The 24,411-nt window shown below is 59.3% G+C and overlaps 2 protein-coding genes across 10 annotated transcripts; both read left to right on the top strand.

Moving 5' to 3' along the window:
* The first annotated feature begins 3,607 nt into the window (after positions 1 to 3,607).
* ABHD16B (abhydrolase domain containing 16B) lies at positions 3,608 to 6,828 on the top strand. The gene is given in 6 exon segments (XM_032604300.1): positions 3,608 to 3,757; positions 3,759 to 4,549; positions 4,551 to 4,609; positions 4,612 to 4,629; positions 4,632 to 4,859; positions 4,862 to 6,828. Coding segments are annotated over 6 exon segments (1,380 nt in total). The 3' UTR covers positions 4,996 to 6,828.
* A 145-nt stretch (positions 6,829 to 6,973) lies between these two features.
* Positions 6,974 to 24,012, top strand: TPD52L2 (TPD52 like 2). 9 transcript variants are annotated; one of them, XM_032604301.1, is made up of 8 exons: positions 6,975 to 7,145; positions 9,550 to 9,695; positions 11,508 to 11,656; positions 12,502 to 12,561; positions 16,818 to 16,919; positions 19,900 to 19,926; positions 21,758 to 21,806; positions 22,334 to 24,012. In XM_032604301.1, the coding sequence occupies exons 1-8, from the start codon at positions 7,127 to 7,129 to the stop codon at positions 22,427 to 22,429; spliced, it is 648 nt and encodes a 215-aa protein (XP_032460192.1). In that variant the 5' UTR covers positions 6,975 to 7,126; the 3' UTR covers positions 22,430 to 24,012. The 9 variants fall into 9 exon arrangements, with proteins under 9 accessions (XP_032460198.1, XP_032460192.1, XP_032460194.1 ...); XM_032604305.1 differs by lacking the exon at positions 6,975 to 7,145 and adding an exon at positions 7,161 to 7,693; XM_032604303.1 differs by lacking the exon at positions 12,502 to 12,561.
* The last annotated feature ends 399 nt before the right edge of the window (positions 24,013 to 24,411 follow it).

The following is a 24,411-nucleotide window of genomic DNA, read 5'->3' as shown; positions in this document are numbered from 1 at the left end:
GAAAGCACGGTCACCTTTCGTACACCCTGCCTGACTCACGGCAGGGAGCCTATGTGACAGTGTGTAACATAATGCAGCCATCACCTTACATCAAACCCCGCGTGGGGGCTGCAGGAGTGGAGAGGCCCGCCCTGAGGGGCTCCGCCAGCAGCGACACGGGGCTCCGAGTGTGCACCGATGCTTCCAGTCGTGCATGGGGCCCCGGGGACCACGCTAGGAGCGGGGCTGTGGCCTGCACACTGCACCAGCCAGGGGTGTCGAGCCCCCGGGGAAGTAGGCCCCCGTCCGACTGGCCTGGAGGCCTCTTGACCCCAACTCAGGCTTTACTCTGATGGGGGGACAGTGGGAGGGGAGGCTGAGACTGACCCGCAGGAAGGCAGGAGGAGAGGGCGGGGGTGTGCACAGCTCCCCACAAACCCCGCCACCCTTGAGGGCGCCGGTAACTCTCTGTGATTCCAGATGTTCAGCAGCTGTCTTGGCCATTTCCGCCCCTTCTCTGACCCCGCATCCGCCAGGAAACGTCCCCTCCTGTCCTCGGGCTCCAAGCCACCCCCTACCTTCCCTGCACCCCATTTCCTGAGCAGAGGCGTTTGTGCAGACTCAGCTCCCCCTCCTGTGGGGCGGCTTCAGCTTTCCCAGGGCCGGTGCTGCCCCCAGAGCCTGGACACCCTCTGCCAGGGGCTCTGATCCTGCCGCCGCCCCTCCAGTCTCTGGGACTGGTTTTCCCTCTCTCCCTCCTTTCCTCCTCGGAGGCTGGCAGCCTACATCCCTACATCGGGGCCTCTGGGGAAGCTGAGCCCAACCGGCCAGGAGGGAGTCCTGCTCAGTGGGGGAGGGAGGGAGCCCTGTGGGGTGGAGGCCAGAGGTCAGAGACCCCAGCCAGCCCTGCAGGAGGGGGTGGGGGAGGGGGGACGCACGCTCAGATGTCTGCCCGGTGGACACTGGGGTGTGGCCTCTTCCATCTGAGCACCGAAAACTGAGGACACAGCCCCACCTTCCCTGAGCAGACCAGGGCCGGCGGGGGGGGGGGGGGGGGGGAGGCACAAGAGGTCACTGCTGCTGCAGCTGGTCCAGTGTGGGGGCTATTCTGGAGAGGGGACAGCAGGAGGAGGACTCCCTTCCTGTCATGTGCTTTCCTGTCTCAACAGAGCTGGTGGTTCTGGGGCACTTGGGCTCCTGTGGGCTGGGGGCAGGGCGGGTGGGGTCAGGGGCCAAGCCAGACACAGGGTAAGGGCTCCGGGGGGCCAGCAGCCCCAGCCCGTTGACCTCTGCCCCCCAGAATCCGGTCTCTGGCTGTTCCCCCTCCTCCAAGCTTCCTGCTCTGCCGGGGGAGCCAAGGGCAGGTGGGCCCGGCCAAAGGGAAGCCTCTATTTCCAACCAAGATGGGAGACTACCCTCAGGAGGACGCTGTTTCTCCATGCCCCACCTCTCCCCGGGGAATCAGCACAAAATGTGGTGTGTCCACCATACCGTGCAGACGATCCTGTGGGCCGCCCCACCGCGGCTGCTGTGTCCGCCTGGATTCGGGCTGAGCACAGAACGAGGCCTCTGCTCTGCTGTTGGGGTCGCTCCTGAGGGCTTGCAAAGTGAGCCTGGAGCCTCTGGGTCTGCACGCACCCCCCACCACCACCCCCAGGATATGAGTCTATGAAAGAGGTCCCTAGGAGAGTAAACGCCCACACGCCCCCCCCAACCTCGGGGCCGGGGCAGACTTCTCAGGTGCACCAGGACCACCAATCCCCATGGGCAGCTCTGCCCATCCTTTGACCCCAGGCATGGCACCCTGCGGGCTCCCTCCTGGGGCGGTCCCCCCACTGCCCCTGCTGCCACCCAGGACCTAGTAAAGAAGTGAAGTGCTCTCAGGGCAGAAGGAACAGGGGCGGAGCCCTCACCCAGGTGGGCCTGTGGACTCTGAGCCACTCCCTTGGGCCTCAGGACCTGACTGCTGAGTGAAGCGACCCAGTCTGGGATAGGAGCTGGATAATCAGGAAGATCAGCATCTCAGCACCTGGGGGAGGGGCGCTGGGGGTAGAGTTGCCAGATTTGGCAAAAAATAACACAGACCAAAAAGCAGGATATCCAATTACAGTTGAATTTCAGATAAATGATACTTTAATATGAGTATGTCTCATGCAATATTTAGGACATACTTATACTCAGAATAAGTATTGGTTGTTTATTTGAAATTCAAATTTAACTGGGTGTTCTGTATTTTACCTGGAAACAGGGGTTGGGGGGATGGATACTCAAACCTTTCAACTCACTCACTCTGTGCATTGACCCCTCCTGCCCACCAGCCCGGAGGACAGCAGCCGTACTCAGTTCTGTGTCCCAAGCCTGGTGGCGGTTGACTGGGCCAGCAATGCTCCCAACTCAGCTTCACAGGGCAGTAGAGCAGAGAGGACTTGTTGGGGCCTGGAGCCCCCTCCCCAGAGGGCTGGGGTCTCCAAGGCAGGCCTCTTGGGTTCCGAGGGCCCAGGTGGGTTTGCCAAACTCCCTTTCAGGTCAAGGCAACTGACCTGAAGGAGCCCCCCGGAACCTGGCTCTTCTCTGCCTCCCCCCATGGACTCTGCCCTGCTCTCTGCCCTCAGGTGGGCAGGCCCACTTTGGTGCAGGAGAGAAAGGAGAACCCACGAGAGCCCTCCAGAAAAGGAGAAGGGACATCTTGTAGGGTGGTTTCAGGGAGAGGAGAGCTCGACCAGGGGCTGAAAATGAGGAACATTGGCCAGGCACGGCCACCTGGAGAAGGTCATTGCCTCTGCAGGCATCAGTGGAAAGAGGATCCAGAACGGCTCTGGGGGGGTGGGGGTGGGGGGCAGGGGCGGGCGGGGGGGGGGTTTCCAGCCCGCGCTCACCCCCTTTCCTGGGAAGGAAGGTGTGGAGGGCAGGGGCACAGGCAGCGAGCAAAGAGCCCCACAGCCAGCCTCGCTGCTCCCCCTGGCCGGCCCGTTGGGGGGCCCATGGAGCCTTTGCAGACTCTCACACAGCCTGATGCCCAGGGCTGCTTCGTCCTGTCTCTGCTCCCTCTCCCACCAGGGCAGGTGCCTCGGGAGGTGGCGGGGGTTCAGGGCCGTGGGCAGCCCTGTACTTTTCCCGGTGAGACCCAGGAAGAGGTCAGCACTGTTGATTTCTGGCCCGGTGTCCACCTACAGTTCAAGGAGGAGGGGGCCAGACGCTGCTCAGGCCCGGGTGGAGGTGGCCTTGGGGGTGGGTGAGAGGCTAATGAGGCCTCGGGAGGATGCGGGCCAAAGAGGGCCTGGCGAGGGTGTGGCCGCGCCAGGGTCCTGAGGCTGTGGCCCGGGCGGGGGTGTTGTGGGAGGGCGAGGTCCACCAGGCCCGGGAACCCTTTGTGCACCCACCACAGAGTGCCGCCTCTCCCGGGCAACGGTGACTCACAAAGCCGGCCCACGCCGGGCAGAGGACGCCTCCCCTGGGCCCCGGTGGGCCCAGGTCATAAAGGCCACAAGGGCCAAGCCCTGAGGAGGCATGTCCTGAGGTGGCCCTGACACCACCCTCCAGGCTGGACCTAGATTTCCTACTGCAAGCACCACCCGGCCCGGCGACTGGGCCTTAGGGCTCTCTGTCGGGGCCCAGCGCCTCGGCGCCCATGTGTGTGGTCTGCTTCGTGAAGGCACTGGTGCAGTTGTTCAAGATCTACCTGACGGCAAACTACACCTAAAACTTCCGCGGCTGGCCTGTGGACTTCCGCTGGGATGACGTGCACGCCGCCACCGCCGGGGGCCACAGCGGTCACCGGGGGACTGACGTGCCCGGCAGCCGCGGCGGGCATGTGGCCGCTGCGGGGCGCGGCGCTGGGCGAAGACGCGCAGGGGCGGCCATCCCGCGGGGCGCGCAGGCAGGCGCGGTGCCTCCTGCAGCAGATCCGTGAGCTGCCCGGCCAGCTCGCCAGCTACGTGCTGGCCCACTAAGTGGGCCCCTGGTTCGTGTACCCTGGCTCCATGTTCCTGATGACGCGCGCGCTGCTGCCGCTCCTGCGGCAGGGCCAGGAGTGCCTGGTGGACCGCTACCGCGGCCGGCGCGCCAAGCTGGTGGCCTGTGACGGCAACGAGATCGACACCGTGTTCATGGACCGCCGCCAGCGCCCGGGCAGCCATGGCCGCGGACTGCGCCTCGCCATCTGCTGCGAGGGCAACGCCGGCTTCTACAAGATGGGCTGTCTGTCGGCACCGCTGGAGGCCGGCTATTCGGTGTTGGGCTGGAACCACCCGGGCTTTGGGGGCAGCACGGGCGCGCCGTTCCCTCAGCACGACGCCAACGCCACGGACGTGGTGGTCAAGTACGCGCTCTACCGCCTGCACTTCCCGCCCGCGCACGTGGTGGTCTACAGCTGGTCCATTGGCGGCTTCACGGCCTCGTGGGCCACCATGACGTACCCGGCGCTGGGCGCACTGGTGCTCGATGCCGCCTTCGACGACCTCGTGCCGCTGGCGCTGAAGGTCATGCCCCACAGCTGGAAGGGGCTGGTGGTGCGCACGGTGCGCGCGCACTTCAACCTCAGCGTGGCCCAGCAGTTATGCCGCTACCCCGGCCGGTGACGTGGTCAGCACCTCGGGCCCCCTGCGCCCCCTGCCGTCGGGCGACGTGGAGGGCACCGCGGCAACGAGCTGCTCCGGCGCTGCTGCAGCACCGCTACCCCGCCGTGATGGCGCGCGAGGGCCTTACTGTCGCGACCCGACGGCTGCGTGCCGGCAGCCTGGCGCGGGAGGCCGCCGTCTACGCGCGCTACCGCGTGGACGGCGACCGGTGCCTAGCCCTGCTGCGCTCCTACCGCGCGCGCTGCGAGGACCGGCAGGAGGACGAGGAGGCCTGGGGCCCGCACGGGCTCTCTTTCCCCTGGCTAGTGGGCAGGGCCTGAGCCGGCGGCGGCGCTGGCAGCTCGCGCTGTTCCTGGCTCGCCAGCACCTCAAGAACGTGGAGGCGACCCACTGCAGTCCGCTGGAACCTGAGGACTTCTAGTTGCCCTGGAGGCTGTAGACCGTGCTTCTGCGTGTCCCTTCTCCCACCCCCCACCCCAAACCAGTAAAGCTGGCCCTGCCTGGGATCCCCACCTGGGATCCCCACCTTGTGTCTGGGGGAGGGTGGGGCAGTGCATAGGGACCTGGCACTCTCCCTCACTGGGGCATCCCCTTCCCTCCTTTCTCTTCCTCCCTCCAACATTTGTGGACGGTCCCAGTCTGCTCCCAGCTCCTAAGGGGAATGCAAAGATTAGCTTGACCCAGTTTGTGGCAACACTGTGTGATGGGTGCCTTGATCACCTAGAAAGGATGGTGTGAACATGGGCTGTGGGACACCAGGAGGCGTCCTTCACCTGGCCTGGGTTACAGGATGACTGGGAAAGATGAGTGTTGAAGGGTCTGTGCAAGTGGCCTCTAACTATGAAAGAACACTGGCTTTGGAAGGGCTGTAAAAGTCTTAGCAGCTGGACCTCCCCGAGGAGTGCGATGCTGCTGCTTCATAGGGTTCCCCCCGCCCCATTCCTGGCTTCTACAGGATGGGGTTCACCATGGAACCACAGACTCAGAGTAAGTGGCAGGCAGTCCAGGTGGGACTACAGACACACCCGCACTGACCACTCATTGCTTTGTTCATGGCTCAGGGATGCCATACAAAATGAGAGACAAGCCCTCTGCCCACCACCATCTGTAATGCAGTCGCATCCTTACCACCTGCCCTTAATTGTATGAAGCAGGGACTATTGGCTGTCCTCAACTCCCGGGGACAGGGGCTGGCCAGGGTGGTTCCAGCTAGAAGCTCTGGAAAAGCTGAAAGAAGGCAAGTGGGGCAGGCATATAATTGACGGCACCAGAGCAGGACCTGGCCTGGATGCACCTGGGCCAGTGCAAGCAGAAGCAGGTACTTAAGGTGACCTAAAGTACCAGGAAGACCTATGGGGAGAAGGTGAGCTTTGAGCTGAGACAGTAAGAGGAGTTAGCCAGGTGAAGGAATGGGTTTCCTTCCTAGGGATCAGTACATGCAGGGTGGCTTGGCTGTTAGGGGGAATGCTGTCCAGAAGGGTCAGATCCTCAAGGGTTTGAATACCACTAAAGCAGCAGTCCCCAACCTTTTTGGCACCAGGGACTGGTTCCGTGGAAGACAACTTTTCCACGGACAGGGGGAGGGAAAGGTTCAGGCGGTAATGCGAGCGGTGGGGAGCAGATGAAGCTTCGCTCACTTGCCTGCCGCTCACCTCCTGCTGTGCAGCCCGGCCCCCGCACTAACGGATTGCTTGCAGAGGCAATTTAGTAGCCGTGGAAGGGTAGTCGTGGGACTTGTTTTAGCGGGACCGGGTTGCCTAATGGCTACACACCTCTCCTTTGACAAGTTTGGCAAACCCTCCTCCGGAGTCTGCAGGAAGCAATTAGCTGAGGGATGGGCAAGTAACTCTGGCCTCAGTTTTCTCATCTGTAAAGTGGGGAGGGCCCCATCTGTCTCACCGGGTTGCTGTGAAAAGGAAGTGAGAAAACACGGGGTCGAAGGGCGCCTCCAGCCAAAAGAGAGCAACTCGTGGTCGCGCCTTTTTCTGCGCAACCCCCATACAACTTTAAAATCCCTACAAAAAGGACAGACCCATAAAGAAAAAGAGCTCCAAAGTCAGTGGGTCAGGCCTCGGAGGGATCGCAAGCGGCCTGAGTCTGACCCGCCGAAGTACGTGAGCCGTGGCGCTCGCAGGCAGGGGCAAACACCTTGGAGACCTCCAAGAGGCCCACCTCCGGGATCCCGTAGCGCCATGTTGCACGGTCCTCCCAGTTCCCACCTCACTCAGTGCACCTCAAGACCGTTCTACCTGTGCTTCTCGCTGGTGGACCGGACTCCCTTTCCGGCTTCGTCCGCAGCCTCGACCAATCATATTGAAGCTGATGAACCGGGACTAGGCCAGAACACCTCCCTCATTGGGCACCGCTCGTGGGGGCGGGACGGGGGGGCGGAGCGCGCCTCAAAGCGGAAGTGGGTCGTCTCGCTGTTGATCACGTAATGCCGCGGCGCTTGAGGCGATTCAGCTGGCTGGTGCGTAAGCGGCGAGCGACACCTGGTGCGGCCCGCTCGGTTCCCACTGCGCCCGCGACCCCGGCCTGGACGCCAGCTGCGGCCCGGCCGCCGCCTAAACATGGACTCCGCCGGCCAAGGTACCCGCGGGCCCGGCGCCGCGTGGCGGCCTTTGGGCCCCTCCGCCTGCGCCCGCCCGTCCCGCGGCACCTCTTCCTCTCCCACGCGCGCGGCCTCGAAGCTCCTGGCGGGTGTTCCGCCCCCGCTGGGATCGCTCTGAGCACTGGTTCCCCAGCGCCCTCCCCTCGCCCCAGAGTCTTGGGTTTCGTCGCTCCGGGTAGCTCCCACTCTGCCCCCGCCCGACTCTTGCCCGGCGGGCCGCCCTCAGTCCCTGCGCAGGGCCCTCAGGGACACCCCATCCGGCCCTGGATGCGGGCCGAGGTGCCGTGCGCGGCGCCCGGGGAGGGGAGGGGAGGCGACGCCGTCCTTGCGTTGGGCGCAGCGCCCCTTGGGTGGCAACGCAGCTCGGAGCCCAGCCTACTGCAGAGTTGTCTGGAGGGGGAAGGGTGCAGTGAGTCAGGGGCACACCCAGCATACCAGGCCTGTTTCCGGAACTGACATCCCAGACTAGTTTGAGGTGGCCGCTGGCGGGTGTGGAGCGGGCCCAGAAGCTTAAGATCTTGAGGAGGTGGTAGGAGTCTGTCTTCCATCCTGGGGCTCTAGAGGGAGTGCTAATACTACGTTGATGTAACTACACTGGATGATTTCAGGGTGCTTTTCTATCGTTTGATCTGTATCAGCATATTAATTAAACGTTAGAATTCTTCACAAGCCTGGGGTTCCGGTCATGAGAACGACAGAAAACATTTACTGAGCACCTACTATGTGCCAGACACCATTCCAAGCCTGTTTCTCAGATCTTTTTCCACTTTCGGAATAACCTTTTTATAATGGCCCAGAAACCCCCGTTTTGCAGATGATTATACAGGCTGAGCTGAGATTCACCCAGGTGAGGGGCTCTGGCCCCCTCGTGTTGCCTACTGCAGCAGCCCGCGCTAATTCTCTCTGTAGGTCCTTTGGTGAGGACCTTGGTCACCTCTGAGTCAGGGTGTGAATAGCATCTGCCTGCAGGGGGTACCGAGCTTGGTCTCACCCAGTGACTGGGCAGCGCACAGCATGTCGGGTGAGCACACAGTTTTATAAGCAGACAGTGGCTGAGGGCCTTTATCTGTTTTTGAAGAATAGAAAAGTTGTAGGGATCTTGAGGCACTTACTGAATTTGAGTAGGTTCAACACAGCAGGTACAAACGATGAAGTAAAACCACGTGGGTTGATCTCGGTTAAATATTGAAATCTGTTGACTAAAAAGAAAAGCTTCATTTAGTGAACATCTCTAGAGCACCACAGAAGTGCATGGCTCCAGCTGTGGGACATGTGAAGGGAATGACACGGCCAGCTAAACAGAGTGTCTTTGGTTTTAAGGGCATTTCGCCTATTTTTAGCAGATTCTAGGGTTTCTAGAGTAGACAAACATACCTGCAGTTAAAGACACTTTTACTGTTTTGCAACCTTTATGCCTTTAATTTACTTTTCTTTCTTTTTTTTTTTTTTTTTTGGCCACACCGCGCTTGGCTTGTGGGATCTTAGTTCCCTGACCAGGGATTGAACGCGGGCACTCGGCAGTGAAGGCGCAGAGCCCTAACCACTGACCATCAGGGAATTCCCTTTAATTTACTTTTAAACGTGCCAAACCCCATACGGAGCCCGTCTCTTCACAGAACGTCCTGATCAAAAGGGAAGATGTTTTCAGTGCTGATTGTATAACGTACCAAACAACGACGGCCTTGCATTTGGAATTGGAAAGAACTGGCGTAGACCTGTTTTTCTTGTAAACTTCTAGTGCATACAGGAAAGTGCGTTTAACGTGGAGAACAAACGTGACGCAGGGGTTCGAACCTGGTCTGGGTATAGCAGAGGTGTGAGGAGGCAGTGCCCTCTGCACACCGCCGCAGCCTTCTTGCTGTGGGGTGAGGGTCGAGGAGGAACTGAACGGATTTTGTTTTGCTGACTCCCCACAGGGGCTGGATGACTGTGTTCCTTGTGTGTAATCTTAGCCTGTGCCCTGGCGGAGCAGCTGATTGGAAAGTGGTGCTGGTTGTGTTTACAGCTGTATTAAGTTCCTTCACGCTAAAAAATGGAAGAGCTGTTAGATCCAGCGGCTTTGTTTTTAACAAAGGTTTCCTGTCTGTGAAGATAGTATTCTTACAGGAGAAACCAGATTTAGGGAGTGGCTGCCTTGTGCCAGCATTTCTAGAACCTGAAGAAGCAACTTGGGTGGCCTGAGATGTGGCTGCTCCCAGTCTGGTGGCCGAAACCATCTTTGCAGAACCTTTCAGAGAAGAGGCATTGTCTCCACGGGTCCCCCGCCCCTTTCTCCTAAACCTGCCCTTGCACCCGTGCTTTCTCCCTCGGTGGAAACCTCTGTCCTCTATTCCTCTGTGACTTCTTATTTGATGCTCTCTGACCGCATTTTGTCTCTGGCAGATATCAACCTGAATTCTCCTAACAAAGGTCTGCTCTCCGACTCCATGACGGATGTCCCTGTCGACACAGCGGTGGCCGCCCAGGCTCCTGCTGTGGAGGGTCTGACAGATGCCGAGGCAGAGGAGCTCAGGGCTGAGCTTGCAAAGGTGTTGTGTCATGGCTGTCCATCCGGGGGTGACTGTGAGGCCCTCCCAGCCTAATGAGGGGCCAGAGTGCTGGCTGTGCTCTGGAGAAATTGCCCTGGGAGATTGTCCCTGGAGCCCCACAGAAACTGCCCTCTGCAGCCCTTGGTTGGCGTGTGTCTGGCACCTTGTAGGTGCTCCATGAGGAGAATGTCCCCATGGGGCAGCTGCTCTGAGCACACCATCTGCTGGGAGTTTCTCTTTTGGAATCAACACGACATTTTCAAGACCCCCATGGATATATCTGTCCCTGGATCTTCATTTTTCTTTTAAAAATACTTCTGTAAAAAGCGTTTCGTGTGATCTTTTTAAAGTGAGAGCTCTTTAAGAGGAAATAGGAGTTAAGAACAAAAGTGTGTGCGTATAATTTTTATTCAGACTAACTGCCCAGAGTGTTTCTTTTTACGGTGTGATACGGATTCTAATAGTGACTCACTTGAGATTCCAGAATCTGGGGAAATGAACCTGTTGGCAGCAGTCAGGCAGAGGCTGGAGCACGCTTGTTGCAGTTCTCTGCTCCGCCTTCGGAAACAAGCCCGTCCTGATACGTCCTGGGTCCAGGCCTGGGTCTGAGCAGAGCTGGTCACGCGGACAAACCCAGCCCCAGGACCAGGTTTTAGACCATAGAGGAAGCCGCCCTTTCTTAATTGAACGGAGGTTAAAGGAGAAGCAGCAGGAAGTCCCAGGAGACTTATGTTTTGCCTTTTATTTCAGGACATGTTGGTTACAGAATAAAAACCACAAGGTTTTTTTCAGAGGTGAATTGCAAAATGAAGAAGCTCTTGTGTTTCTTAAAAATTTCAGCTTGCGTGTCCACGTGCCCTTAAGCCCATGTGCCCAAAGCACCATAAATGGAAAGTTCAAGTCACCGAGTGTCACTGCTGGGGTGACTGGTAATAGTTTGGCCTTAGATGATCCTGTAGTTTTGAATCGTTTCTTTTTCAGTATTTTCTAAAGCAGAATCTAGTGATATATAGGGCTTTAGGCTGTTAGTGCCTTAACCCAAACAGTCATTTTTTTAAGAAAGGGACTTTTTTTTTTAGAGTAGCTGTTCACATAGGAGCAGGAAGTATTGAGAATCTAAAGTAGGAAGGCTGTAAAGGATGCTCCTCTCTGTAGTTCACTCTTTGTTTTAAGACATGAGAAGGTTCTGATCGTTATTGTCAAGATTTTTTCTGTTGCCCAACTCAAATTACTTTAAGCAGAAAAGAGAATTTTCTTTGGGCTTCTGTAAGTGGCTTTCGCCGAGGCCGGCAGCTGACCTTGGGAACACAAATGTTGTCATAAGGGTTGTTTCTCTGTCACGTGGGTCTCTGGCCACCCATCCGTCTGTCAGCTCTGCTTCCTTCCTCCGACGTGTGGAATTCCCCCATGGTGCAGATGGGGCCTGGCTGCCAACCCGCCCACCTTCTGTTACTCACACCCAGACCCGGAGCCTGGACAGAAAGGGGCTGCTGTCTTCTAACACCCGTTCCTAGTCCCAGGGAAGAGCTCCGACAGGCCTTGCTCGTCATCCACGGGTGGGCACTGTGGTCAGTAGCTCCGCCAGAGCACTCGGCTTGGGGGGCGGGACAGTTCTCCAGAAGAAGTCGAGGTGCTGGTGCCACATACAAACAGAACCGATGCCTGCTGTAGACTGTTCCTAAGACGAGCTGTGTTTCTGTAAATGGGAAATTCTTAGGTGATTCTGAGAAGGCCTTCACTGTGACGTGTGTAAGGATGGTGGTCGCTTCCTGCCATAGTGGTGGCTGAATCCTGGTAACCGTGCTTTTGCAGGTGGAGGAGGAAGTTGTCACTCTGCGCCAGGTGCTGGCAGCCAAGGAGAGGCACTGTGGCGAGCTGAAGAGGAGGCTGGGCCTCTCTACCTTGGAGGGCCTGAAGCAGAACCTGTCCAGGGGTTGGCATGATGTACAGGTGTCAAACGCGTGAGTGTCTGCTCTACCTGCTTGATGGGCGTTGAGTCCTGGGGGTGAGGGGCCTCCTGGGAGCGGGGTCAGCAAGCGTGCCGCTTGGAAGCAGCCAGCTGGGGTCCCTGAATCCTTGCCAGCAACTGAATTTGTATTTATTGAAAGAGTGTAGAGTCTACACGTGTTTTTAAAAGGCGGCAGACACGCTAGCTAGTTGTCCAAGCAGAAATTGACAAGAAGAATATGTTTCAGGGTCTACATTGGAGGGAACACAAATTAGGTGCTTAACGAGGCTGGTTTTCCATGGTCCCCACAGGTCAGCGTCTGCCGACGTGAGTCTGTGGACGTGAGTCCTTCTCGTGAGCATGACGTGGTCAGGACCTCTGACCCGGACCCTCTGTGCCGCAGCTCTCTGAATTTGGGTAGTGCGGCTGTGTGGTTCCTCTGAAACATAGCCTCCGAGGTGGGGGGATGGGAGATGCCTCCCGCTGTCTGAGAAGCCACGTTCCCACAGGAAGACCAAGTCAGTTTTCATAAATCTGCCCTAGGAAAGGCCAGTTCTCTGTCCTAGGAAACTGTAGGCCTTGAACCCCAAAGGGTGGCCGTGCTGGGGCCATGGGCTGTGCCCTCCTTGCTCCTCCCAGCTGTTCCCCAAGACACAGCTTCCGTCGCGTGAGCAGGCCCTCCGTCGCGTGAGGAGAGTGGCTGGGCCTGCAGAGCCGGTGCTGAGCGGAGGCAGGCTGAACGTTCAGTCTTCCTGCCGAGTGGTCCTTCTCTGTTTTCCCTGGAATGTCACTTGCCAGTTTGAAACTTGAGTTGAAGTAGTTTTTCTAAATCATTTACCACAGACTTTCTGTTTTTAGCTACGTGAAAACTTCTGAGAAACTTGGAGAGTGGAATGAGAAAGTGACCCAGTCGGACCTGTGAGTGCCTCTGCTGCCGGCACCTCCATCCTCTCCCCTCCTGACACCTTTGAGGGACAGGGAGGCTGTGCACACTTGGCTCAGACCTAGCTGTGGTGTTTCTTGGCTATTTTATTTTTAATATATTTTTCTCCTCTCAAACACAAAAGAAACTGTCCTTTAAATGCTTCTGGAAGAGGGTGCAGACGCTGAAGGAAGTTCACTCTGCCACCAGACCACACTGAAAACTTCCCCCAGCCTGATGTGTGTCCCTCAGATCAGAGGCCGGAGCTGAGCTTGGGCCACGTCTGGCTGGTGATGCACCTTGGGCGCCATCTGGACTGATGCTGATGGCGCTTTTCCCCCTCCTTCCCCTGCAGACCTGGCCCCAGCTGTGGTGCTCTCAGGGTCTCTTGCGCTTAGGGGTGGCTCTTGAGCGGGGGGTGCATGCGGGTCAGATCTCGAAGGAGCTCCTTTGGCCTGAGAAGCTCCAAGCTCTCGGCCACACAGAAAATTAGTAGAGCGCAGAACCCTCATGGGTAGCTCTGTGTGTCTGACAGAGCTCTGGTCCAGAAGGACTCCCGACGTCTTATTCGAGATTCTTAAACAAGATGGTAGCGCTTCATTCGTGCTCCGTTCTGGGTATAGCCTTTGAACTGGGTGGTGCAGTATTTTATTTTATTATTATTTTTTAGATTTTATTTATTTATTTATTTTGGGGCTGCGTCGGGTCTTCCGTTGCTGCGCGCAGGCTTTCTGTAGTTGTGGCGAGTGGGGTCTACTCTTCATTGTGATGCACGGGCTTCTCATTGCAGTGGCTTCTCTTGTTGTGGAGCATGGGCTCTAGGCGCGCAGGCTTCAGTAGTTGTGGCTCGCAGGCTCTAGGCGCGCAGGCTTCAGTAGTTGTGGTGCACGGGCTTAGTTGCTCCATGGCATGTGGGGTCTTCCCGGACCAGGGCTCAAACCCGTGTCCCCTGCATCGGCAGGCAGATTCTTAACCACTGCGCCACCAGGGAAGCCCCTGCAGTATTTTAAAATAGTCACCTTCTGGGAGGTCTTGCTTAGAAGGAAGTGCTGTCGTGCTTGCCAGAAGGCATGGGCTGAAAGCCCTTCTGTGTTGGGATGAGAGGAAATGGTTGTGACCCACCTTGTCTTGGAGGTGCCCGGAAGCCCAGGTTGGCCAGCTGTGTGCGTGGAGCCCTTGCAGCCTGGGGTCGCGAGGGGAGCCGGGCACCAGTGGGTCTGGTGGTTGGGGTTTCGTGCTGTTTGCGTGGCTCGGTAGGGCAGGCTCACGGTGCAGACCAGAGCTGAAAATAGCCTTGGGAGATCTTAGTGCCGTTCTGTAAAGCCAGCTGACGGGAAGCTGCTGGGATACTGTTTCTGACGATCACGGTTCTGACTCCTCTGAACGGACCCTGTGGCTCTGGGCCTGCAGATGTGGCTGGTGGGATGGCCCTTTTCACGCGCTTCATCAGGCAGCGGCCACGAGGTCTTAGCCCCAAGTCTGGTGGTAGAGTTGTCAGGGCTGGAGGCGTCTCTGCAGTGATAGCCCAGGACGGTGACAGCGCGACACAGCTGCTCTGCACTCTCGGGGTCGTCTGACTGGTGCCTCCCTAGCGGTGGCTGCCGGAGACCGCTGCTGGGGTTCCGTGTCCAGAGCCTCGGAGCCACCCTGTCTTTCGCGAATTGCGATCTGTGTGCTGGTGGATCCCTTTCGGAGAGCGCCGCCCGGGGGAGGAGGCGGGCGTGTGCAGCCCGAGCACTTAGCTCTGGTGCAGCGGTCCTGTCGTGAGTGGGTTGATGCCGTTTGGGAGGGGGTCTCTTCCCGCGGCCAGCTGTTGATTCGGCAGCCGTGCTCTGTTGGTCGTGAAGTGGCCGCCTGATGGGGCCCCTTTTAGGTGGGTCATAGCTAACGTCGTGCTTCGTGTGGACACCCCTAAATCGCACGGTCACGCGTTGGCATGTCGAGTTCTTTGGTCGCAGGTGACAGAAAGCACAGGTGCAGATAGTGTCAGCCTAGGAGGGACGGGGAGGCTTCGCCTGGTGAGAAGCCCCCGCTCCAGGCCCTCTGCCCGGGGCTCCGATCAGCGCTCCCAACCTGTGTCCCTCGCCCTTCCACTCTCCCCACAGTGGCTTTGTTCTCAGGTAGCTCCTCCGTGGTCAAGGGGTGCCTGGTGGGGCTGGATGGTATCTTCCCAGCCTTGCAGACCAGCGATAAGATTGTGCTTTCACTGTGGTCCGGGAGCTGTAGCCTCTGGCCAGGCAGTCTGGGGTCACGTGCCCTACCGAGTGACAGGTGGAGACGGCCCCCCAAGGGAGGATCCTGGAGGAGGAGCATCCAGCAGATGCCTCCCTCTGACAGCCACGCCCACTGATCCTGGGAGGAGGCCTTTGTCTTCCTAAAAGGTGAAGGGAATTCCCAAAGGGGCAGCGGCCAGGGCCACACAGCCTGGTGCTCTCAGGCACAGGTGGGGCTGAGTTACCAGGACACAGACGCTGGCTCTGCCCTGGCCTCTGCACCACATCTGTCCCAGAGGGGTGCTTCCCTGCAGAGTGGCCCACAGCACGCGCCTCTCCTGCTGGTGATTCAGTGCCTGGGCCCCTAGGCCACCCTCAGGATGCTCCACTTCTGTTGCCACCGACTTGAGAGACACTGAGACAGGCCATGGTGTAGGTGGCAGCTCCGGGTGAAGGCGTCTTCAAGTCAGAAGACGCCTGGGAGAATTGTGACCACAGTCTGCGTGGAAACCCTCTGAAAGGAGGGTGTGGACTTTGGGTTTTAGTACGAATCAGCTGTGGCCTAGAATGGACCTTGTCGCTCGGCCCAGGGGATCCTGTCCAGGCCCCAGCTGTCCAGATACCTGGGTCACTGGGCAGGGGATTGGACTGTGAGTTCCTGTTCACTTAAGTTCTCTGATCGTGTCAGACTATCACTGGGGGAGGAATTTCTCGTTGTCAGGGTTTTCTAAGGCCTGGGTTCAGAATGAGGCCTCTTACTAGTTTTTGAATCCAGAAAACGCAGAAGCAGATTTTTCGGCAAGGATTTTAGAAATTATTTTTTCCTTGTTATTAACAGTGTGTTCCAAAATCACTGACCTTCTGGAAACTGAGATAAACTCAGATGTCTTAGCGATTTCAAGATATTTCCAAACTCTTGCTGGGAAGCGACGTGTTTTGAGGCCCGGGCCCTGCTGTGCTGTGAGTGGCTGCAGCTGAGGGGAGGGAGGCCCCTCCAGGGTGCTTGGGGCCAGGCCGTCCCCACAGGACGGGGAGTGCAGGGCACCAGGTAGGAGGCTGGCCTGAGGGAGGTGGGTAGCAGGCGCTCACGTGGGGCCTCCTGAGGGCGACGATGTGGGGTGGATGGGAAAGGGGCCTGGAAGCCCCACTGCTGGTGCCGTCCGAGCCAGCCCCCTGTGACCTGGGGGTGCCAGGAGGGCTGGAGCTGGCTGGCGTCTCCGGAGCCCTACCATCTCGAGCCATTATTGTGGGGTTACCAGTTTGGCTAGAAAGGAGCTCCTGGGTTCAGGCTGCTGTGTCTTCTGTTTCTGGTGGGGGCTGGCCGGGGGGCTGGGTGGGGTGCTGGCAGCTGTAGGTGTTGGCTCTCAGCCTGGGCCTGAGGGTGTCCTTGCTGTCCCTGTGGCCCAGGCACCCTACCTGTGCCTGTGCCACTGCCGTTGAGGTCACGAGCCATCTTGTTGTGGGTGAATGGGGCAGGAGGGTGTGGAACAGGCCGTCTCCGCCAAGACCGCCCCCTTGAACCAGTTCTCAAAGGACATGGTAGATGCAGAACAGGAGGGTGGAGGGCTGGAGGGGCTGCTCGGGGTCTGAAGGCTGGCCCGGTGCCCGCACGGCCGGCTGCATCCCCTGTGGGTGTGGTCGAGCTGTTCTGTCCTCAGAGGACTGTCTTAGACGAGAAGAGAAAAGAGAAGCCCCAGGAGGGCCTGAGGGGCTGGTCTGCTTGGCCGCAGGCCCTGGGCTCTGTGGGCCTCTTTGCTGTAGGGGTGGGGCAAGTAAGTTTCCACGGAGGGGAGCCTGCATCACAGGAAGAGCAGAAAACGGTGTTATTACAGGGTGGGGGGTCGTGACCTGGCAGTGCTGCGTCTGTCCCTCATGCAGTCCCCTGGGGGCCCTGAGACAGGACATGTGTCCTCTTCCTGGTGGCCAGGCTTTCTCACCGCCCTGACCGCCCCCTCTTTCTCTGGGTGCCTTGTCCTTGGTGTGGGGAGGCATGGCTACGCCTTCTGTTTGGTTGGTTTAACTGGTGTTTCTCCTTCCAGCTACAAGAAGACCCAGGAAACCCTCTCTCAGGCAGGACAGAAGACCTCAGCAGCCCTGTCCACCATGGGCTCTGCCATCAGCCGGAAGCTTGGGGACATGAGGTGAGACTCCCTGGCCTGACACCTCCACCCTGAGAGCTGGGACAGGCAGGTGGGGTTTTAGGGGGTTTAGATCCACTAGAGGGTCTGCAGGAAGCCTGCCCGAGCCTCCAGGCTCAGATGCACATGCCTCAGGGGCCCCTCCCCACCCATAGGTGTGGCCACACCAGCCCCGCACCAGGTGGTTCACAAACTCTTGTTTACCAGCTACCTCTGCCATTTATTTGTATGTTTCTTGGGGTGCGGGGTTGGGGGGGGTCACTGGTGCCTGTGGGTAACTTTGGTACTTAGGGTTGGTGGAGGCGATGCTTCTCGTTGAAGTTCCACGGAGAGAAAACGATTCGGCCTGGGGGCAGCGTCAGCCTGGGTGGCCCGCCAGCCTGGACAAGTCGAGGACAAGCGCGGTGTTTCTCGGGGTGTTTGCCAGGCCTGCCCTCAGAGAGCGTGCGGCTGCACGCTAGGGCCCCCGACTGAGCGTTCTGTCCCAGAAGTGGATGAGACCCTGCTGGCCACCCGAGTGCCTCTGGGGCCAGGGAGAGTGGGGGGCCCGGGCACTATATGGACCACACACAGCAGCGGCCACCCCCAGCCTGATGGCCATGCCGCTCCCAAGCCAGGCTTCACCCTGAGTTTCTTGCTCTGGGCTTCGCTGCTGCCCCCGCAGGGCCTCCTTGGAGCCAGAGGCCAGGGTGTGGCTCCTGGCTGAGCTCCTTCCTTGCTGTGCCCTCATAAGGGCCTCCCTCGGGGTTGTTGGGACTAATTGGAGAGAGACAGTGGGCAGTGCGGGTCATCCCCATCGCCAGCACCCTGGACTTGGCCCCCCGGGTTCCACTGCCGGCCCTGCCCTATCTCCTCATAGCCAAGAGTCCTATGGAGTTGCTGTGGGCCTGGCCTGCTGAGCGTGGCATTGGGAGTCCCCCCGGCCCTGACCCCTCACCTCTCAGCCTTGAGTGGGCTCCTTCTTGCCTGCTTAGGGTAAGCATTTCCCTGCCTCACAGCCTGTGGCTGCCTCGTGGGCCTCAAGATAGGAGCCCTGCCCTGGCCGATTGGCCACAGGCGCTCACAAGCCCCAGGCCCCACCCGGCTGAGCAGAGGACAGCTGGTGCCTGGAGCCGTGCTCACGTTTTATCCGTGTTTGTTTGACATCGTTACTCCTCTCCTCTCCTTGACCCCCCCCAGCCGTTTATTTTGAAAAACTTCAAACCTTCGGAGAAGCTGAACCATCAGTAATAGGCAGTCTGTGCCTCAGGGGTGCACCCTCTACACTGGGGGACCCTGCGGGCCACGCTCGGATGCAGGCCTTGCCCACCATGGCTGTGATTCGGGCACAAGAGGGACCCCCCACCCCAGGCGGTGGCTCTGCGCTGGCAGCAGGAGGGCCTGTGGCAGTTGCTCCCCAAGGCTTCACGCTGCTCGGCTCACGTGTGACTCTGGGTGTGTCCCTGGATCGAGTCTCCCTTGACGCTCGATGGGATGCCTACCGTGACCACCTGAGCCAGGCTGATCACACGCCCCTGGCGGCCAGGCCTCACTCCCAGGGCCCGTCACAGAGCGAGGGGAGCGTCTGCTCGTGTCTGTGCTTTCCTGCAGAGGCTGGTCTGATGACAGGGCATCTGAAGCAGGTGACAGAGGTCTGCTTCGTCCTCTTCTGGGAACATTCTCTTTCATTTTTGGTGTCATGCGCTCACGTTCAGTATTCTCGCTCACTTTCGAGCGTGTTCGGAGCACTCTGGGTGGAAAGCAGGCGAGAGGGCGGAGCCCCGGGCGCGTGTGGAAGCGGCTGCGGGCGAGCCTGCTGGGCAGTTCCTCACGCGAACGGCTTCGATCTGGGGGAGCCGCGACGCAGCCCATGCTCCGTCTGCCCCCGCTGTCTGCTCAGAACCCGGAGTGGCCGTGTCGCTGCAGGTCCTGTGCCCGCCGTGCGTGAGTCAGCCCGGCAGAGGAACCGGCGCGCGGTCACGGTGCCTGTTGGCTGGGGTCTCATTCTGGGGCCTTGAGTGCCTGCTGCTGGTTTTGCTCTCGTGATTCCAGTGGTGCTGTGATCTCTGGGTCTCAGGGTCCTCGGTGTGTCCCCATCGCCTCACCACGTGGTGTCAGGTGGTTTCTGAGGCCAAGGCCCGTTTACCTCCGTGGTTTGGAGCGTCTCAAGAAGGAGAACCAGGGAGGACTCCCTCGCACGTTCAGGGTCAGGTGCTGCTCAGTCCTTCAGGACAGCAGCCCCGCACTGGTGTCCCGAAGGGCCCGTCCAGGAGGAGCCCGGGTCGAGAGGCCTTCTGCGTCCCCGGCGGGGTGGGGGGGGGGGAGCTGGATTGGGGCCAGAAACCCACTTAAAGCAGGGTCAGGCCTCCGTCCAGCTGGGTGACCTTTGATGGGACACATGCTTCCTCTCACCATTGGGCTCGTTCTCCTGCCGAGCAGAGCAGGTCCTGCCACCCACCAGAGTGGTGTGGGTGCATCAGGCCATGTGACCGTCACTTCTGAAATGACCTCCACGTTGGGGTGGCCTTGTCCCCCTCCCCAACCCCCCGCCCCCCCAGGCAGCTGCCCTTGGACACGCTCAGATTTGTCGGTCAGCTTCTGTCATCTGTGGCGATGGAGCCAGAGCATGAAGTTCTCGGCCCTGGGGGTGTCGCAAGCCCTGTCGCGGTGCAGGGGGCGCCCCAGCCCGGCTGGAGTGCAGGCTGATGGGGTCCTGGGTGAGGCATGGACCCCGGGGGCCGAAGAGCACTTCACACCCTCGCTTTGCTTGTTTTTTTTGGGCTCCTCCTCTCCAGTCTGTGGCGTAGTCAGATGCGAGGGTCCCTCGTATGTGACCGCATCCGGGAGGGTGGGGCAGAGGCTGGGGAGGGGGCACGTGCCCTCCTCTGGCAGCATGGTCACCGGCATCCCTGTGCTCTTCCGGAGCTCGAGCAGAGGGGCCGGGGCAGGACCAGGCGCCCCTCCTAACACTGCATCTCTTCTCTCCTCCTGCCGCCGCTCTCAGGGCTCGGCCCTTCTCACACTCCTTTAGGTAAGACTGACGCTGGACACGCTGGGCACGGCTGGCCCCAGGGGAGGCTGTGTGGATGAAGGTGGGGGTGGGACCAGCACAGCAAGGTGGTCACCAGCACGTGACGGGTTCAGGGCTCCTCCCCTGATTGTGCAGCCGGCTGGGTCCTGTCGCCGCCCGTTCTGACCCGGCCTCACCAAGTAGCTATCGGCCCACCCCTGACTCTATTCCTGGAAGGGGCCCTGCCGGCCCTCAAGCCGTCGTGTCCCCACGTCCTCCTCCCCCAGAAGCGGTCCTGCCCCTCAAAGCGGAGCTGGTCTCCTCCCCGCAACGGAGCGCTCTTTCTGCCGCGGGGTGCTTGGGACCGGGTCAGACAGCCTCCCGAGTGTCCTTTACCTCGTGCTGATCAAGCCGCTCCTCCGCCTTGGAGGTCTGGAACCCAAATCCAGAACAGTCTGTGACTTTAAATATTCCTACTTGCCCTGCCGGTCTCTCTGGAGCTTGCTGTTAAGTCACGTGGGGACACCTGGCGGTTCTTGGCACCAGAAGTGTCTTTAGCAGCCCAGGCCAAGGGCGTCTTAGTTTCCTTGTCCCAGCACCCTCTTCCGGCAGTGTCACGCTTCTGGGGCCATGCGAGGGGCACCGGGGTCTGGTTCTCCCCCTGAGGGCAGCCTTGCGGCTTCTCTGCTTCAGTGGTGCAGGGTGGGCGGGGCCTCAGCTTCCTGCATGGGGAGGCCGGTCCTGTCCTTGCCTTAACTCTCCTTCTCTGCTCCTACCACGCTTCCAAGCAGCAGCCACTCCATCCGCCACTCCATAAGTATGCCGGCCATGAGGTAACGGGCCCCCGCACCCGACGGCTCCCTGAGCCCTCTGGGACCCCACTGGGAGGCCGGTGGGAGGGGGTGGCTCCGGCTGGTCCGTCTCACTCCCCAAACCCCTGAACCAAGGACCACCTTCCCCCTCAGCGTCCTCTTGGCTCAGGGTTGGGAGATACCTCTTCGAGGCTGAAGAGCTGGTGGGGGTGAGGCCCCAAACTGGCCTCCACCTGGAACTTTCCAGGGCTGCCCTCGGGGCCGGGCCGGAAGGGACAGAGAGGCTTGCACACGCCAAGAGGTCTCAGGTGTCTCCAAGATTTTTATGGTGGCTCTTTATGTCCTGAGAACAGCCAGAGCCAGGACCTGTTCCTCCTCGAAGTCCGCACCTGTGCTCGCTCCTGCTCTGTGGTGCAGCCTGGGTCCCCGCAGAGCTCGTGTCCCCGTCCAGGAGAATCTGCTGCAGCTGCTGTCCCCCGGGCGTGCCAGGGGTCACTGACAGGCTGCCTCCAGAGGCCTGGGCTCAGGGAGCTGCGGAGCCAGGGAGGGGGACGGGGCTGGGTGGGACCAGGCCTGGCCTGCTTTGTCCTCTGCCTCCTCGTCACTCTCTGCTCTCTGAATGCTCCTTGGTTTTCCTCTTGCTCGCTTTCTGTGAGAGATCTGTGTGAAGAACACGTGGGACTTTCCATAACCCCAAGATGTGCATTTAGGGCGCAGCAGAAAACGTGCCCGGCATCCCCCGGCTGCCCAGTCAAGGGGTCCGCAGTTTGCCCAGATGAAGTCTGGGGCTCACCAGCTGGTGGCGTGCAGATCTTCTGTCCTGCAGTTGGGGGGTGTGGCTGACCTCGGTTCTGTCCTGGGGAAGCTTCTGAACATGTGTGCCCCCTCCCCTTTTTTTGGCTCGTCATGTTTTTGCAGTGAGACCTCGGGATCTCTCAGGGATCTCTCCAGAGGATGACCCTAACCCCGAGTTCCTTCAGGTTTAGGAGGGTGACAAAGCAACGTGCTCCTTATACTGACATCTTTCTCTCTCTTTAAAGGAATTCTGCCACCTTCAAGTCATTTGAGGACCGAGTTGGGACCATAAAGGTAACTGGATCTGGACCGCCCAGTTCTGCCGGGGTGGGACACGTCACTAGTCATTGTAGGTTCACGTGCAGTTATGGGAAATGAGACGGAGAGCTCTCGTACCTTGTGCGGTTTCCGCCGGTGGTAACATCCTGCAGTGTCACAACCAGGACGCGTGGCTGTTACAGTCACGATAGAGCACAGTTCCACCATCCCCACAAAGACTGCGGCCTGCCTACCCCCTGCTCTACACCCCTGGCAACCCCTAAGCTGCTCTCCGTTTCTGTCGTGTCAGGAACGTCACGTAAATGCAGCCACGCAGCGTGTAGTCTCTTGGGGATTGGCTCTGTTCACTGTGTGATTTCCTAGAGAGAGATCCAGCCTGTTTCCCGTGTCGGTGGTTTGTTTCTTGTCTTGCTGAGCGGCATCCATATGACATAAACTCACGTAGGGATCGGACACCTTGAATTCCCAGCACGGGCCCGGGATCTGCTAGGCGTGCGTGCTCTGTCTCATGTTCTTCTTTCTTGGTCTTTTCCCATCTGTAGTCTAAGGTTGTCAGCGGCACAGAGAGTGGCAGTGACAGCCTTCCCTCCCCGACCGGGAGTGGAGACAGACCCCTGCCCGATCACACGCCCTTCTAAGCCCGTAGCGGCTTTGCCCAGCCACGGAACAAGCACACCGTCATCGCCACAACCGCAGCTTCGAGCGGCGGGTGTTGAGAACAATCAGGCCATCCCCGTGGAGACGTGGCTGCCGCGCTCGCGTGGGTCAGAGAACATGTCTCGTACACAGATGCCTCCCCTTCTGTCGGCAGATCAGCAAATGACTGCGCCGTCCTGCCTTGGAGCGGGAAGCGGGCAGGGTGGCGGGTCCCAGGGTGGCGGGTCCCAGGGTGGGAGCCAAAGCCAAGCTCCTGTTGGGAGTCTCGTTAGTGGGTCAGCATGTTGAAAGCGGGGTGGGGGGTGGGGAGAGCGCTAAGTATAAGATGTGTGGTGTTTTCTAAACTCCTTCCCTAAGTCGCAGAAGGAAGAGTCATCCAGAAAGCCCTGCCTGATCTGCAGTTTTATTTCAAAATGCCAAACAGGAAAACTACCCATTTTCTGAGAGCTTCCGGAAAGCTGATTATCAGCACATGCCTGATCGTTACACTAACGGTCTAGCTTTAAGAAAAGCGAATTCTTTATTTTTTAAAAGCGGCGGGTTTTTCAAAAAGCAAAGCTAAGCAAAGCAGCTTTAGCCTCACAGTTAGAAAATATTATTCCTTTGGGCTCAAGCTGAAGTGCAGCCTTACATTGCCGTGTGTTTTATTTGTTTATAGTGTTTTTATATATAAACGAGGGCTCCTTCCCGGACCGGGGCACGAACCCGCGTCCCCCGCGTCGGCAGGCGGACTCCCAACCGCTGCGCCACCAGGGACGCCCTCCTTAGCGGGTTTTGAGCGCTCTGTAAAGTCCTGCATCCAGCCGAGGGGCGGCACCTCTGTGCCAGTGCTGTGTTTTATTTCACGAGTGCATTCCATCCCCTATGGAAAACTGGCTTCTCGCTCCTCTCAGTGACCGGGGCAGCTCCCCCTGGCTGGTGGGGGTGGGAGAAAGACAGACCAGCACCTGCACAGAGGGCTGGCGCTGCCCCTGTGCAGGCTGGGCCTGGCCGGCACATCACCGATCAGCGGCTCCAACCTGGGTGTGTGGCACACGCCAGGGCCAGCGAGCGACAGGCAGACCCTGCAGGGAGGTCAGGGCCAGGGCGTCGGGTCAGCTGGGACTCTGCTGTTGCCTTTTCTCAGGAGCTACAAAGATCTCTCTCTGCTCCGATGCTGCCACAGCCCAGCAGCCTCTCACCCGGGGCTCCACGTCTGGCGCACCTGGAGGGGCGCTCTGTGCCTTACAGGCTCTTAGCGGGCAGAGACCTCGCCGGCATCTGTGCACTCCTGAAGGGAAGGAGCTGTCAGCTCAGTGTCTTCTCTGGTTGACTGTGATGTGCTGTCTGGTACCTGAGTGTCTGCTGGTCACTTCAGACACACTGGGGGGTGGGGGGTGGCTGCAGTCCACACTCGTGCCTTGGGAGGAACGCTGCTCTGTGCTTTTTCCCCAGGGTTGGAATCTCTCAGATGGGGTGTGATGGGAAGGCAGGATGCAGGTGTAATAACTGATTTATCTTTTCCTTAAAGTAGATAACGGGTGATTTGTCAATAAAGCATTCCTTTGGGGGAAAACCCACTTAAGCTTGTGTGGTGTATCTTACTTCATTCAGGAAGGTGGCGAAAGAATGGCAGAGTAACCGACAGGCAGGATCCCTGCACCCTAGGGAGAGGCGGGCAGGAAATAGATGGTCCCAAATACAAATCCTAGATCTTCAGTGCCACGAGAGGGTGTGTTGGTGACAAAGCTGTGGGGTCTCTGGGGAAGGGGTATGGACCGTGGGGAGGAGCCGGCCAGGTTACAGTCGAGTCTGGGCTGAGCTGCCGGAGCCACGCAGGCGGGCACTGCAGCAAGAGGGTGTCCGGCCGGCCAGGATCCACCCCACTGAAGCGCTCGGGCCTGGCGTGAGAGCTGCTTGAACTCCTGAGGTCGTCCGGCTGCAGCTGTAACAGCTGTGGTGCGGGAACAGCACCCGTGTCTTC

The sequence above is a fragment of the Phocoena sinus genome, chromosome 15, assembly GCF_008692025.1.
Source record: "Phocoena sinus isolate mPhoSin1 chromosome 15, mPhoSin1.pri, whole genome shotgun sequence".
Taxonomy (NCBI): Eukaryota; Metazoa; Chordata; class Mammalia; order Artiodactyla; family Phocoenidae; genus Phocoena; species Phocoena sinus.
This window is presented reverse-complemented; position numbering and strand designations above follow the sequence as displayed.

Coding starts and splice junctions, on each gene's coding strand:
- TPD52L2 (XM_032604301.1), top strand. Junction 9,696..11,507: donor TCAGGGCTGAGCTTGCAAAG/GTGTTGTGTCAT, acceptor GTGCTTTTGCAG/GTGGAGGAGGAAGTTGTCAC. Junction 16,920..19,899: donor CGGAAGCTTGGGGACATGAG/GTGAGACTCCCT, acceptor CGCCGCTCTCAG/GGCTCGGCCCTTCTCACACT.